This window comes from Triticum urartu, chromosome 1A, assembly GCF_056163025.1.
Source record: "Triticum urartu cultivar PI428250 chromosome 1A, HENAU_Tu73, whole genome shotgun sequence".
In the NCBI taxonomy this organism is placed as follows: Eukaryota; Viridiplantae; Streptophyta; class Magnoliopsida; order Poales; family Poaceae; genus Triticum; species Triticum urartu.
In genome coordinates this window covers 382,003,751-382,018,965 of record NC_141873.1, presented here as the reverse complement: position 1 = coordinate 382,018,965, position 15,215 = coordinate 382,003,751, and the positions used below count along the sequence as shown (strand labels likewise).

At 43.0% G+C, this 15,215-nt stretch overlaps 1 protein-coding gene and 1 pseudogene across 1 annotated transcript; both read right to left on the bottom strand.

Annotated features, from left to right (window-relative positions):
* Positions 1–9,995: 9,995 nt before the first annotated feature.
* On the bottom strand, positions 9,996–10,654 carry LOC125534142 (large ribosomal subunit protein eL28z-like). Its single transcript, XM_048697435.2, has 3 exons — positions 10,501–10,654; positions 10,245–10,411; positions 9,996–10,145 (listed from the first exon to the last, which is right to left on the bottom strand). The coding sequence occupies exons 1-3, from the start codon at positions 10,646–10,648 to the stop codon at positions 9,996–9,998; spliced, it is 465 nt and encodes a 154-aa protein (XP_048553392.2). The 5' UTR covers positions 10,649–10,654.
* A 565-nt stretch (positions 10,655–11,219) lies between these two features.
* Positions 11,220–11,629, bottom strand: LOC147991337 (syntaxin-71 pseudogene; annotated as a pseudogene).
* Between the last annotated feature and the right edge of the window lie 3,586 nt (positions 11,630–15,215).

Sequence of the window (15,215 nt, the reverse complement as noted above, 5' to 3'; positions counted from 1 at the left end):
GTCTTAAGAGAGACTGCAAAGGTGACCGGCTTCTATTTGTGTGTTTATTGTTTCATCAGCAGTCCTCTATTATCGTAATCACACTTGATATCTTTGGAACAGAGACGCTTAGCTCTATTTTAGTGGAACTGCACAAAATGATCGGAATGTTGCATGCTCCAGACAGCTACTTTTTCTCCCAACATGCCTTGTTGATTTAGACAGAGCTGGGGGGACGTTGCTGCCAATGAAAGCATGGATCAATTTTAATTTAACACCTTCTCACAACTTTGTCTTCAGTTGTGATGTAATTATTAGCTCTGATCTGCTAATAATTGACATGCATTAGCAAGGAAGTTAGTTTTTTATTGTTTCCGAAAGAGCATCGATGGCAAGACACGTGAAACAAAAGCTGAAAGCTCACACCATTGTACAATTTCATGTTGCTGGAAAATTATTTGTATAGTACGTCAAATATGTAAACAAATGATGGAAGCTTGATAGCATTGCCAGAAGCCTCTTCATCATTCGGGTCCATGTGCCATGCACAAAATTATACTCCTTCGTTCCTAAATATTTGTCCTTTTACAAATTTCAAACGGACATATTTTAGAGTGTAGATTCACTCATTTTGCTTCGTATGTGTACTCCCTCCGTTCCTAAATATTCTATTCGTCTTAACAGAGATTTCAACAAGTGACTGCATACGGAGCAAAATGAGTGAATCTACACTCTAAAGTATGTCTATACACATCCGTATGTGCCAGTCCATTTGAAATCTCTAAAAATACAAATATTTGAGTAGTCACTCGTTGAAATCTCTAGAAAGACAAATACTCCAGAGTATATTTAAGAACCGAGGGGGTAGTGCACAACCGCATGGGAGACTCAGCCCGATCGTTGCGCCGCATTAATAGTGAGTAATGAGCAGTCAAATCATAAGCCCCACCTTTCCCACTGTAAGTTGCTCTAAAGAAGCAACCATCAATACGCTCTTCTTTGAATCTGCTCATACTACTCCATCCGTCACTGTTTATACAGCGCGCTTCAGAAAGAAGAAAAAAATCTGTGGGACTAAGGCGACAAGCGATTGGCCTGAAAAACAGCATTGGTAGTTATAGCACGACGTCGATTACTAGAGGGAATAATGCATACACACATGCATGCAGTGCTTCCACCCCGGGTACACACATGCATGCACTCCGTAGTAGTACAGTACATGGAGAGAAAATTGTGGACTTGATTGCGGTTACCACGCCCTAATTAATTGAGCATTAAATCAAACGTGTCTAAAGTCTCTCTGGTGGTGGAAATGCATTGAGAGAAATGCATCATAATGAAGCGCGCCCTATAAACTGTGACGGAGGGTGGAGTAGTATGAAGGTGCAAAACCAAGTACGCGTACTACTGCGCTTGGCTCTTCGCCCCTTCGTGAAGTCGAACAATGATGGTACTCCGCATGTTGGGTACTATAGTGTATGCCTCTGACAATTTGACACCGAATGGACTGATGCATATCTACCGAGGGTAGGTTGCATTAGTCAAAAGGTGTAAGCGAGCTTCACCTTGTCCTGCAAGCTTCTCCTCGTTCTGCGAGTTGACGGGACACACCAAAAAGTAGTGCTAGTCCATACTCCCTCCTTTCCGGTTAATATGGCTTAATCTTTTTGCCGGTAAATGAGAGAGCTTTATTCATATATAAGCATTCTTACGACGATCAGCCAAGACACTAGTCACTAGGAAGCGAGGTAGCCCGCAAAAAAAGAAGTAGGAAGCGAGGTGTTTCATCAAGACAGCTCTCGGCCACATTCAAAGTGCAGCAAGCACGGTTCGCACAAAGATGCGCCGCAAGGTTTGCTGACCTGTTTACATGCTGAATAACAAAAAAGAGGAAATATTACCGAGCGCTACTATTTGTAACAGGATATGAGCCAGAATTAAGCGAGAATTGTGGCGAGTGTTCCATGCAATCAACTTCCATTATCACATGTGAGAACCCTCGAAGAGAACCAAATGTGTTGAAGATTGCTTTATCACATTTTAAAATTATAATAAGAGTGTAGGCGCTCCTCCATCCAGTTCCTAGTACTAGTATTGTACGTACCTTTATGGACTATAGTAGTAGTACTAGTAAACTTTGCGCTTGGCTGTTCGGGAAGTCGAACAATAATAGCACTAGTAGTATAGTGTATGCTTCTGGCAATTTGACACCGAATTAACGGTTGCACGTCCACCGCCTGAGCGAGGGAGAGCTCGCATCAGTCAAAAGTTTCTCCTTGTCCTGCGAGCCACCGCGCGCAAGCTTCTCCCGTCCTGCAACCTTCTCCTCGTTCAGCAAGTTGACGGGATACAGCAAAGTAACGCTAGTCCATGCTGCCTCCTCTCCGATTAATATGGCTTAATTTCAAACGAGATGAATACACTGTCTGTCACTGTATATTTGTAAAAATACGGTCAGTGGACTTCATAATACGCTCATTGCGCTCAATATATATATATATTCCGGTGTTCATACGATCACTAGCTCACCCTGACTGAGTATGTGTGTGCATGCATGTGTAGGTTGAGCACTTGAGCGTGACCGTGTGTGTTCCGTTGTGTTCTCGGACAAGCATGCATTAGGGCGTCGCGCGCGTTTTTGCGTCCATGTGTACGTGTGACTGTTGCATACACATAGGGGGAGTACGTGTAGGGGCCACTAAGGAGCAGTCAAATCACACAGTAAGTTAGTCGGAAGAAGCAACCATCATTTCACTCTTGAATGACACGTACGCAATATAAAATGGTTGATATGGAGAGAAAAAGAAAACCACTATATATACACTAGCAGGAGCCTAAGCTACAAGCCTGCTTGCTTAGGTTGCTCTCTTCACAAGCATAGAACGACGGGCCTGATCCCGTAGCTGGGCGAAGGGAACAATGTTCTACGTAGACGCGGTCGACATCGTCGAGGGAGAAATCCCATAGTCGGTGCGTCCCAATCGGGGGTCACCGCGGTATGGGCTGATGCCCCGTCCCAACCGCCCTTCTAGTTACAACCCGACGTCCCAGGTAGTCCATCTTCCTTTTGGAGCCGGCTTGCTCCACTGCCGTAGCTCCATATCTCCATGTCGATCTTTCTCTACTTCTACCGGCTTCTATTTGTGATGAGTTTATGTCTCATGAACTAGTGCCAGTACTATTATTCTAATCACACTTCTTCAATATCTTTGCCATCAGGGATGCTCAGGTCGATTTTAGTGGAACTGCACAAAAGCATCGTATGATCCGAGGGTGCCAGCCGTCTTTCCTTCCCAACATGGAAAGTGCTATGGAACAAGAGTTACCAGAAGGTGGAGAACCAAAGAGTGCTGCTTCTATTGTTGCTGACATTCTCACTAAAGAATCTCCCTCTAGCACATTCCTTCGACAGGTTCTACCTGGCCAGGAAATTAAATCATGTTTAGGGTTTAGGGTTTAAGTCGTAGTGACCCCATCAGTAGTTTTTCTATCATACACGCTCTCACAACTTTTTTCTTTAGTTGTGAAGTAAATACTGGCTATGATCTGTGAATCATTGAGATGCATCAGCATGCGTGTTAGTTTTCCTTTGTATTTGTTGGAATGTTGTAACGGGGCAACCTTGGAATAGGAATGAAAATGGAGTGGAAAAGTTTCCATTTTTCCGGAGAAAAAATGGAAACGGAGAGAAACCAACGTTTTGTTTCATTGGATCGCGCCATCGAGCAAAACCAATGTTTGAATCATGTCTGTCGTATTCGTGTCTCACCCTCCTCCATGGCTCGACCCCACACGGTCGCTCGACATGCCCCTCACCGTAAACCGAGTAGTATACCTTAACTTTCCCGCCTGCTTGTCGATGGATCGCGCCATGGAGTACTAGCTGGGGGGGGGGACAGCTAGCTGTAGCACGGACTCCATAAAACTTACTACTGGAAGAGATCGCGCATGTTGTAGCCGGCTATTGCGACCTTTGAACGCGGAGCAGCCACGTGCACCCAGAAGCAGTGCGGGCGATGCTCTCTCGACCGGCGCGCCGCAATAAATGTCGGCGCCAGTGAGAGGTCGCGTCTGCTCTGGCCGGGCATGAATGCGGCACTGACCATTTCGGGCGGGAAGCATGCGTGGGTGATGAAGAGGGTTCGGGTTGGTCAGGACCGGCCGTGGCAGCGGTCCGGACATGCGCAAACAAGAGATGATGTACGTTAATATTGCTGTGTATATAATTAACAACGTAAATAATGTGCCAGTTGGACAAATATGATTGGAGATGGAGATGGAAATGGAATTTTACCTAAACACGGATATGCATGTCTATGTCTATGTGTGTGCGCGCAACGACTCTCACGACCTGGAAGCGGGGGCGTGTTTTTGATCGAGTTTTCTTTCTTGGTACGTTAGAAAATCAGTTTGTGTAATTCACATCTAGATGTTATTTAAGGATATCACATCTAAGCTCCCACAAGTATATAATGTAGCAACAAGAAACAAAAAAACTAGGAAAAGACAACAAACAGAGTGGACATCAACTTATATGTGACATAACTATGTCACATCTAGATGTGTCCTAGACAGACCCTTGAAAAATTGTCCGCCAGTTTTCGTTTCTTTTTTCCGGGAACGTGCGTATTCTATTTAAAACCACTGCTATGGAGAGATTTTTTTATTCCATTATAGCCTCTTGTTTGATAGAGTTTCTCGCGTCTCGCTCTCTCACCCTCTACATATCAATAAAAGATGACAGTGTCCGCTCTATCTCTCTCCTCACCGGTGGTCACAGATCCGGCCGAATCCTATCCGCTGCGGGAGGTGAGGAGGTGCAGCGTTGGCGTTGTCGCCATCGGCGACGGAGGAATCCGATGTGCACCGTCCTCTCGAAGCTGGCGCTGGCACGGACGAAGATCCTCCGCGCCCTTTTTCACTGTCGTCGTGTGGGAAGATCTCGCCCGCCTGCCTAAACGACATCTCGCCAACCTGAGGTATAACTTCTTGTACTGGTCCAGCTCCCCAGGTCGCTGCGTGCGGGTTTTCTTCTATGCGACTACTCATTGGTTAAATGAAGAAATGCTTTTTTCTCGGGTATCCTGATTTAGTTCCCATCAAGATAATTATGATGCTTCTGTTTGTTGGTGTACTTTTCATTAATTCTTATTGACAATTGAGATGTCGTTGCTAGCCCTTTTTTATATTTTTGGAAACAGCGATGCGTGTCTCCATACCCGGGCATGTCTTCCTCAATTTTAGTGGAACTGCACAAAATTGGATGGCATTGTTGTTCTGCCTCACTGTCCTCTGCCACGTGGTTCTTCCTTCCTCGAGCTTGATTACTGAGAATAAACAGACCACAGTGAGGATTTGTCAAACTTCTTAGGTGCCTCACCCAAACTTGATGCCAAATGGATGATGCATCACCACGATGACCTATCGATGCTCATGGTTGCGCCTCATGGTTGCGTCGGCTGGTGAAGCTGATCGATTTTCGACGAAAAACAAGTTGTCTTCCATCAGTGCTCTTTGCTTGTTACGCACAAAGATGATATCCTTCGTCAGTTCACCTTGGTTGCGTTGGAGACTCAGTCGTCTTTCATGTTGGTGCAATTTTCGCTAGGGTTTTACGACAGGTGGGCCCAAAATGTGGCTGGCTCACCTGTCATACAGCCAAAAGTAGGTGCAGTGAAGGCACCGGAGCTCAGTCCGTACTACAGTAGTATATATATAAGCGGGAGCCTCAGAGCTTGTTCGCTAGGGTTTGCACTCTCCACATGCTCGCCGCACTACATATATGTTACACGCTGGAGGCTCAGCGTTCATTTGCTAGGGTTTGCTATATTCACAGTCTCTCACCCTCTCTTCACCAGATCTAAACAAGACTGCATTGGCCTCTTGTCTCTCTCTCCCCCCTCACAACTGGTGAAGGAGGTGTCCGTATCCCGTCACACCGGGAAGGGGAGGAGGTGCAGCGTTCACTCTATCGCCTTCGGCAAGGGAGGCAATCCATTGCTGGCTGCGCTGTTCTCTTTCACCCAGCGCCTGTGCGGGAGGGCCACCGACCCCTTCTTCCTTGCTGCCGTACGTAGTGTGGGCAGATCCGGCCTCCCACAATGAGGAAAGGACGTGGTTCAATGAGGAAAGGAGGGGCGGAAAGTAGTATAGACTGGCTATCCAGCCGCTTTGTAGGTCGAAAAGGTAAAAGGGGGGTAACCCAGTACACACATCTGTAAGGAACCGATCTCTTTGTCGAAAAGGGAAAGAAACTGGGGGGTCGGGTAGTTTGTGCACGACTAGATTTGCTGCCCTCACATAAGAAGAAGGTTCAAAGAGAACAAATATTGGACCAGCGCATATATGCTGCTTGGCTACATACTCTGCATCACCCATTTATACGTGTGGACGCACATGGTGCTCGCATGTCCCATGCAGCTATTTTGCTGTTGTTAATCTCAGAATTAACTACTGATCTGTTTTAAAAGAATTTCTCTGTTAATATGAATCAATGCAACCGTTTTAGAAATGCTACTGTCCTATACTTTGTTTTCCATCAAGATAAGGTAGATGCTTCTTTTTGTGGCCGCATGTTTCATCCTCCTTTATTGGCCAGTAATTGTTTTCTTTTTTGCCTCTTAAAATAGGGATATGTATTCAACTTTTTTCTATAGAAAACTTAAATGTCACACCGGCAACTTTGCTTGATTTCAGTGCAATTCCACAAAACTTGATTGGATTTCCTATTCGTGTTGGTAGATTCGTATTTTATGTTGGTCGTCTCATGAAAGGTCAGTACAGGCCTTCATCCACATGATTGTGCAGTGTGCTTTGAGATGCTGTGCTACTTGTATTGGTACTGTTTTAAATAAATGATGAATTGAAGCTATTGTATTGCTGTCTTTTCCCATTAAGTAATGAACAAAAATGGGACCAACCCAGACATGATGCTTGTTGCTTTGTTACAACAAATTCAGCATCACCCCCTTTATAAGCCAGTAATTGATGCCACTCTCAGAATTAACTACTGAATCTTATTTCAAAACTGCAACACTTGTTAGGGATTGGCGGGATTACCATTTTTGTGGCCGCATGTTTCATCCTCCTTTATTAGCCAGTAATTGATTCCTTTTTTGCCTATGTTTATACAGGGATATCTATTCAACTTTTTGCTATTGTGACATTTTGCTTCTACGCGAAACACTTTGCTTGATTTTAGTGCAACTACACAAAACGAGATTGGATTTCCTATTCGTGTTGGCAGATTCGTACATGATCTTGTGTGCGTCATGATAGGTTGGTACTTGCCTTCATCCACATGATCGTGCAGTGTGTTTTGAGATGCTGTGCTACTTGTATTGGTACTGTTTTAAATAAATGATGAATTGAAGCTATTGTATTGTTGTCTTTTCCCATTAAGTAGTGAACAAATATGGGACCAACCCACACATGATGCTTGTTGCTTTCTTACAACAAATTCAGCATCACCCCCTTTATAAGCTTTGTCGTTCTTTATACATGTTGAAACAAGGCATTGTTAAGATAATGTCTCAGTCAATATGAATGAATCACACTGATGGAGAATTGCTACTCTCCTGCTTTGTTTCCCATTAAGATAAAGTAGATCAGTAGATGCTTTTCTTCTGGGAGTACAAGTCATCAACCGTTATTTCTTAGTAATTGTTTCCCTTATACCTATTGTTGCTTACAGGGATATCAAAATTAAAGCTCAGTTTTATTCCGACTTCGATTTTAGTTGAACTGCACAAAAGGAGCCAATGTGTAAGGCAAACTGCTGCATTACTGGGTCTAGTTGGTCGTTCCACTTTGCAGAAAGAAGCAGTCACTGTTTGCGCTACATTACAGAAGGAATGACCGAGAAGCTTTACAAGGTATTATTAGACACCGGTGACATGACTAGTCTGCAGAGACCATTGGCAATTTAACAACACGTCGAGTGCCCTGGGCAAAAAGTGCCCAAACAAGTACAAAAGCTATGACATGACTCCATGATCATAGGCATTACATATTTTGAATGGGAAAAGCTTGTCAAAGTTTAATCATTGATGTTAGCAAGAAGACGTCAGTTTAATATATTGGAATTTGAAAACCTTGTCAAAATTTGCTCATTGATGTTAGCCAGAAGACATGCATTTGATATTTTTGAGTGGGACGCCCTTGCTGTGAGCAGCGTCGAGTGTTTTTTCCTATTCCTGTGTTCAGTTTAGAACACTACAAGAAATATGTCAACTTGTGACCTTGACTATTGGTCACTGAAAGGTCATTGTTTTTCATTTGCGACCTTTTTGTGACCAAAAACAGAAGGTCAAAAGCTGGCGGTCGTAAACTGAAATTAACGACCTTCTCTATGAAAAGGTCATAGACGTTTACGACCAAACAGAAGGTCGTTGAACCCATGACCTTTTGTTTTGGTCACTGGCTGTCTGCCCAGGCCATGTCGGATCCGACGTGGCAATCTGGCGTGGCAAAATTGCGACCAATTCAAAAGGTCGTTACTTAGAATCAGCCCGGTCCATTTCGGTGCTTTAGATGGGCCAAGCCCATTAATTTAGCCTTTTTAATATATTTTTTCTGTTAATTTTCACTAGCTACATGGGCCTGGCCCAGTAATTCAGCCTTTTAAATTTCTTTGCCTATCCCTTTTGACAGATTTTTTTGGGTCTTGTTTTTTCTGGGCCATTTCTTTGCTGGGCCTCTCAAGTTTGCCCCTCGGAAATAATTTTCAATATATCTTGGGCTGGTCCGAAATAATTGATCCAATCCAACTTCTTTTATTATGCCACTAACATTACAACACATCACACTACAAGTTATCTTGGGCCTAGCCTAGTTCTGATACATTTTCGAAGCAACATGGAATATTATAGGAGCCCAAAATATCTTTACATGCATTCATTCTAGCAGTACATATCTTTATGTCCAAGGAACCAGCAAGTGCCAAAAAAACTATTCTACAGCAAAGAAAAGAAAATAGATGACTAGACATCACAGAAGTTCCTATTGTCCTCCTCCTCCAATATTTGAAAACCTTCACCTGGCAGTAGATCAATCATGAGTGAGAAACAATACAGCAGCAAAAAAATGTTCAGACGATGCAAAAAATAACAGTCATTACACATGGTATTCGCGTACAGATTGCAAGTCATGGATCCATTACACATAGTTTTTGTGTTGTGGACCTTCATGCAATTGCTACTTGGTAAGGCATTACAATGCTCCAGGAAGTGTACCACACTACAGTAAACAATCTACAACATGCACAGCTAGGAATTGTAAGTCACATTGCATAGTCAGCAGAAGCATACTAACATCACAAATGTAGGAGAGTATAAAGTAATGATCTAGATTGAGTTACCATCGGTGAGGAGGTCGATTATCTCCGTGGTATGCTTGATGATGCGCACAGCCAAGATCTTCTTGCCATTGCATCCATGCACTCGATTATGGGGGTACCAATGCATCCAAGTAGAACAAAATCACCACATTAACCCACAGCTTCAAGTACAAGCTAAGTATATATCAAGTGTCAATGAAAATAAGTTGAGAAAAACACTGGAAATAATTATATCATGTCATGCAAAGTTCAAACCAAACAAACATATGCATGCCAAGGTGAAATATTACAAAGAAGGCACTCATTAGGTAGCAGTGCATACAAAATCGCTGTTTTAGTAGTAGCAAATACTCTCTGTGTAAGCAATAGCAAAAACTCATGCAGTACCAAATTCAAAGACTTTTTGTTGTAGCTAACAGAAGTATGGAACAATAGTTAACAACTCAAGTCAGAAAATGTAGGAGTGTCTCTCTAAGAGACACAACTGTTACTGATCAAAGATAATAACAGAGCACAAAATAAGGTAGGTACATTAACTTCTTTGAAGACAATAAGCAGGACCAACAGATTCACATGTTACATCAGCATGAAGTTACAATGGCAGATGCCAGGCTATAGGAGGAATCAACAGCGGCAAGTAGAAGCTTCTATGAGCAGTGCTTAGGAGTAGCAGCAGTGACTAACTAGCAGGAGCAGTAGCAAAACAACGAGCGGTGGCAGCGGAGTAGAAAGCAGGAGGAGCTACTGCATCTGATGGTTGGCAGTGCAACAACGGTGCATCATCAGGGACACAAGTCCACCAAAAAATCAAGCATTCCATGCCACAACTCTGAACTCAAGGAGGAAGCAGGGACAAGCCATGACTTACGGTTGTAGCTTAGAAGCCAAGCATAAGGGCAATTCAAGTACAAAACTCTGGAGTTAATACCTGGTTCTTGACAGACTTGGCCATCTTGCGGAACTCCTTGTGCATCAGAGTCTTGTGTTGGAGCTTGGTAGGGGTGTTCTGCTTCTTGGTCTTGGTCGTGGACAGGACAACAACCATGTCCTCTCCCGCTGATGGCTGGACCGCCACGGTCTTGCTGTTTGCCAAGCCTGAAACCACATCAGCCCCACAGCAAGTTAGCTCCTTGCAGAGACACTTGCAAACAAAAGGGTTAAAAATAGTGCAAAGAGCTACGGACCCGAGAACTTGTAGGAGTAGACATTGTAGAGACTGTTGGGCTCCTTGCTGTACTGCACCTTGGTGTTGCTATTGCCGAACTGCTTGATCAAGAAGTAGCTGTTCTTCTTCACGAGCTCCCAGACCGGAGACCCTGGAACGGTAGTCATTTCCCTTGGCCTACATCACCGAAACAACAACCAAAAGTCAGATCCTACAGCTAGCAACAAGCAAAAGGATGCACTAATCCTAGGCGTCATCTATACTTGATGGGGAGGTGGGCGGTGCTGGATGGGAAGGTGGGCGGTGCTGGACGCACCAATGGTTGTTTATACTGGTCATATGCAAAAGAACTGGGCATTGATGTAAATAAGTCTAGGCATCATCTATACTAACAACTAAATGGAAGTACATTGCAACATACAAGACCTTCAATTTCTCCAACATATGCTTAGAATTCCATCTATATAATCAGCATATAAACATCACCATACCAATCCTATAAAATCATAAACATACTTTACCACAAATTCTGCAAAAAATACCAGCCCCATCGATTCTAAACTGCACCAGGTGATCCAGCAAATCACCTCGCTGACACAGAAATTGCTTCATTTTTCCGTTGACATTCAACAACCGCGCACCCTAAATTTAGGCAGTCTCCTTCAAGGTAAGCTAGCCTCTTTTGCTGCTAGTAAACAACACGGATAGCAAGTCCTAGCGGCCACAGAAGAAGCAGATCTAGCGGGTCAGCGCAGAGATGATTGGACGAACCTTCTTGAGCGCGAGGCACTGCAGCTTGGGCAGGTCCTCCTCGAGGAGCTTGGCCTTGGCGCGGAGGATCTCGGCATTGAGCGCGATGACCGTGGCCCGGTTCTTCTCCTACCTCGCCGCCTCCACTTTCTGCAACAGCAACAACCCTATTAGATTCAGATCGCCGCGCGGGGCAACGCGCGCCCGGTGGAGCACGAGCGGAGGGAGAAGGGGCGGGGTACCTCTACGCACTGGGAGATCTCGGCGTCGACGGAGCCGTAGAGGCGGGCGAAGGGGTCCTCGCCGGCGACGTTGGTGCCGTTGAGCTTCTCGGTGTCGAACTTGTCATACTTCTGGCAGATGGCGTCCACCCGCATGAGGATGTCGATCACCGTCATCGCCGCGGCCCGGTCTCCGCCTGCTCCGACGAGATCGAGGGGATGATCGGGCTTGAGGAGGGAGCAACCGCTAGGTAGCTGCCGGCCGCTAGTAACCGTTGGAATCTCGGCGGCGCTTGATGGGGAGGTACTTGATGGGGAGGTGGGCGGTGCTGGATGGCGAGGCCCGGCGCTCGGTGGGGTAGGAGACTGGCGTTGGAGGCGTGGTGGCAGCGCTGGACGGCCAGTGAGGCGCTGGTCGATGGGGAGGGAGGTGGCGCTGGAGTGGCTGGACGATGAGGGGTCAGCCCTCGAAGAGGAGGGAGATGGCACTAGAGGAGTGGGGGCAACAACGGGTCGGGTGTGGGGTGCGGCGGCTTCGGACGAGATTGGGAGGAGGGGTGGCGCGATGCAGATGTGAAATAGAGGACGACGACAGAAGACTGAAGCTGGGCGAGGCGATGGAAGGGGATCGATGGATGGATGTGGGAAAGAAAGGAGGCGGGGGGTGGATGGAAAATGACCAGTTAGGGTTTCAGGGTTGGTGTGGAAGGGTTGAGGACGGCCGTTGGATCCGCGAGCATCCGACGGCGTATGATGCGTGATCCGCGTGAGATGTCCACGGACCAATCAGGATGCAGTATGATGTTATGACCATCTAAATAGGTCATAGTTGCCTAAAATTAACATGTTAAAATCATGTCAGCTATTTTATGACCTGAAAATTCAAAAAGAAAATGCAAAACCTTCTCATTGTGTCACCAAATGTGAACAAGTTTTCAGGAAAAATAACAAACAAGAAAAAAGATAAATAACTTTTAAAAGGTGTCATGAGAAATGAGTTTTTGGCAAAAAAACATTTTCCATTTTTTTGAATGCTCAAAATGAGTTTTTTTCATGAAGGACCTACCATATATTTGTTGCAAAATTGGACCAAATCAATTTTCTAAAATATTAGACCATGTTTAATACACAATTGATCAAATGGTTGGCTGTAAAAAGTTTCGATCCACCTCTGGTGAAAAAGACAAATTTCCGCCAATCCAGCTGGAAGCGGGTCAAGTTTGAACTACAGCTGCCTTATAGTATGCTCTTTACTTTTTCCAAAAATCATTTCTAGGTACATAAGTATCTATTTAATAAGAGAAACACCAAACAAATTCCAAGATTCAACCACTAGATAGGAACGGTCATGCCCGTTGTTTTGACCGCATTTTGAAATGGGCATAAAAAATTCAAAAAAAAATCAAAAAATTGGAAAACCTTCACATTGTGTCATTATATGTGACCAAGTTACCAGCAAAAATTATAAACTTGTAATACGGCGATTTTAAAAAAAAAGTGTTCTCAGAAACGAGCTATCAAGTGTGAAGATGAATGGCTTTCAACCCAAATGCTCAATCTTATGGCCACATTCATGGCATAGTTTGTTCAAATGATCTCATATTGTTCAGAAGGGTGCATCTTGGAATTCCAAACAATTTTTCCTAAGGGAGTTTTCATTTTCTTTGCACGGAAAATTCATTTTCCATTTTTCGAGTGCCCGAAATGAGTTTTTTTTGTGAAGGACCTACCATATATTTGTTGCAAAATTGGACCAAATCAATTTTATAAAATACTCGGCCATATTTGTGTCAAAAGCCTTGATCCACCTCTGGTGAAAAAGACAAATCCTTGCCGATTCAGCACGAAGCGGGTCAAATTTGAACTGTAGCTGCCTCATAGTTTTCTCTTTATTTTTTCCAAAAATCATTTCTAGGTACATAACTATCTATTTAATCAGAGAAATATTAAAAGTTTTCCAATATTTAACAACTAGCTAGGAACGGTCAAGTCCGCCGTTTTGACCGCATTTTGAAACGGGCATAAAAAATTAAAAAAAATACAAAAATTGGAAAACCTTTGCAATGTGTCATTATATGTGACCAAGTTACCAGGAAAATAATAAACTTGTAATAGGAAAAATATTTTAAAAAAGTGTTCTAAAAAATAAGCTATCATGCGTGAAGATTTATGGCTTTCAAGCCAAATGATCAATCTTATGGCCACATTCATGGCATTGTTTGTTCAAATGATCTCATATTGTTCACAAGGGTGAATATTGGAATTCCAAACAATGTTGCCTAAGGAACTTATCATTTTCTTTGCACGAAAAAATCATTTTCCATTTTTTAGTGCCCAAAATGAGCTTTTTTGTGAAGGACCTATCAAATATTTGTTGCAAAATTGTACCAAATAGATTTTCTAAAATACTAGGACATATTTAATGCACAATTAACCAAATGGTTGGGTATCAAAAGTTTTGATCCACCTTTGGTGAAAAAGACAAATTCCCGCTGATTTAGTAGGAAGGGGGTCAAAATTGAACTGCAGCTGCCTTGTAGTTTTCTATTTATTTTTTCCCAAAATCATTTATAGGTACATAAGTATCTATTTCATCAGAGAAACATCAAAAGTTTTCCAAGATTTGACCACTAGCTAGGAACGTTCAAGCCCGCCGTTTTGACCGCATTTTGAAACGGGCATAAAAAATTCAAGAAAAATTAAAAAAAATGGAAAACCTTCGCATTGTGTCATTACATGTGACCAAGTTACCAGAAAAAAATAATAAACTTGTAATACGATGATTATTTTAAAAAAGTGTTCTCAGAAATGAGCTATCATGTGTGAAGATTCATGTCTTTCAAGCCAAATGGTCAATATTGTGGCCACATTCATGGCATAGTTTGTTCAAATGATCTCATATTGTGCACAAGGGTGCATCTTGGAATTCCAAACAATGTTGCCTAAGGGAGTTTTCATTTTCTTTGCACGGAAAATTCATTTTCCATTTTCCGAGTGCCCGAAATGAGTTTTTTTTGTGAAGGACCTACCATATATTTGTTGCAAATTTGGACCAAATCAATTTTCTAAAATACTAGGCCATATTTAATGCACAATTGACAAAATGGTTGGGTGTCAAAATTTTTGATCCACCTCTGGTGAAAAAGACAAATTCTCGCCGATTTAGTAGGAAGCGGGTCAAATTTGAACTGCAGCTGCCTTGTAGTTTGCTCTTAATTTTTTTCCAAAAATCATTTATAGGTACATAATTATCTATTTCATCAGAGAAACATCAAAAGTTTTTCAAGATTCAACCACTAGCTAGGAACGGTCAAGCCCGCCGTTTTGACCGCATTTTGAAACGGGCATAAAAAATTTAAAAAAAATAAAAAAAATGGAAAACCTTCGCATTGGGTCATTACATGTGACCAAGTTCCTAGGAAAATAATAAACTTGTAATATGATGATTATTTTAAAAAAAGTGTTCTAAAAAATGAGCTATCATCTGTGAAGATTCATGGCTTTCAAGCCAAATGGTCAATCTTGTGGCCACATTCATGGCATAGTTTGTTCAAATGATCTCATATTGCGCACAAGGGTGCATCTTGGAATTCCAAACAATGTTTCCTAAGGGAGTTTTCATTTTCTTTGCACGGAAAAATCATTTTCCATTTTCCAAGTGCCCGAAATGAGTTTTTTGTGAAGGACCTACCATATATTTGTTGCAAAATTTGACCAAATCAATTTTATAAAATACTAGGCCATATTTAATGTACAATTGACA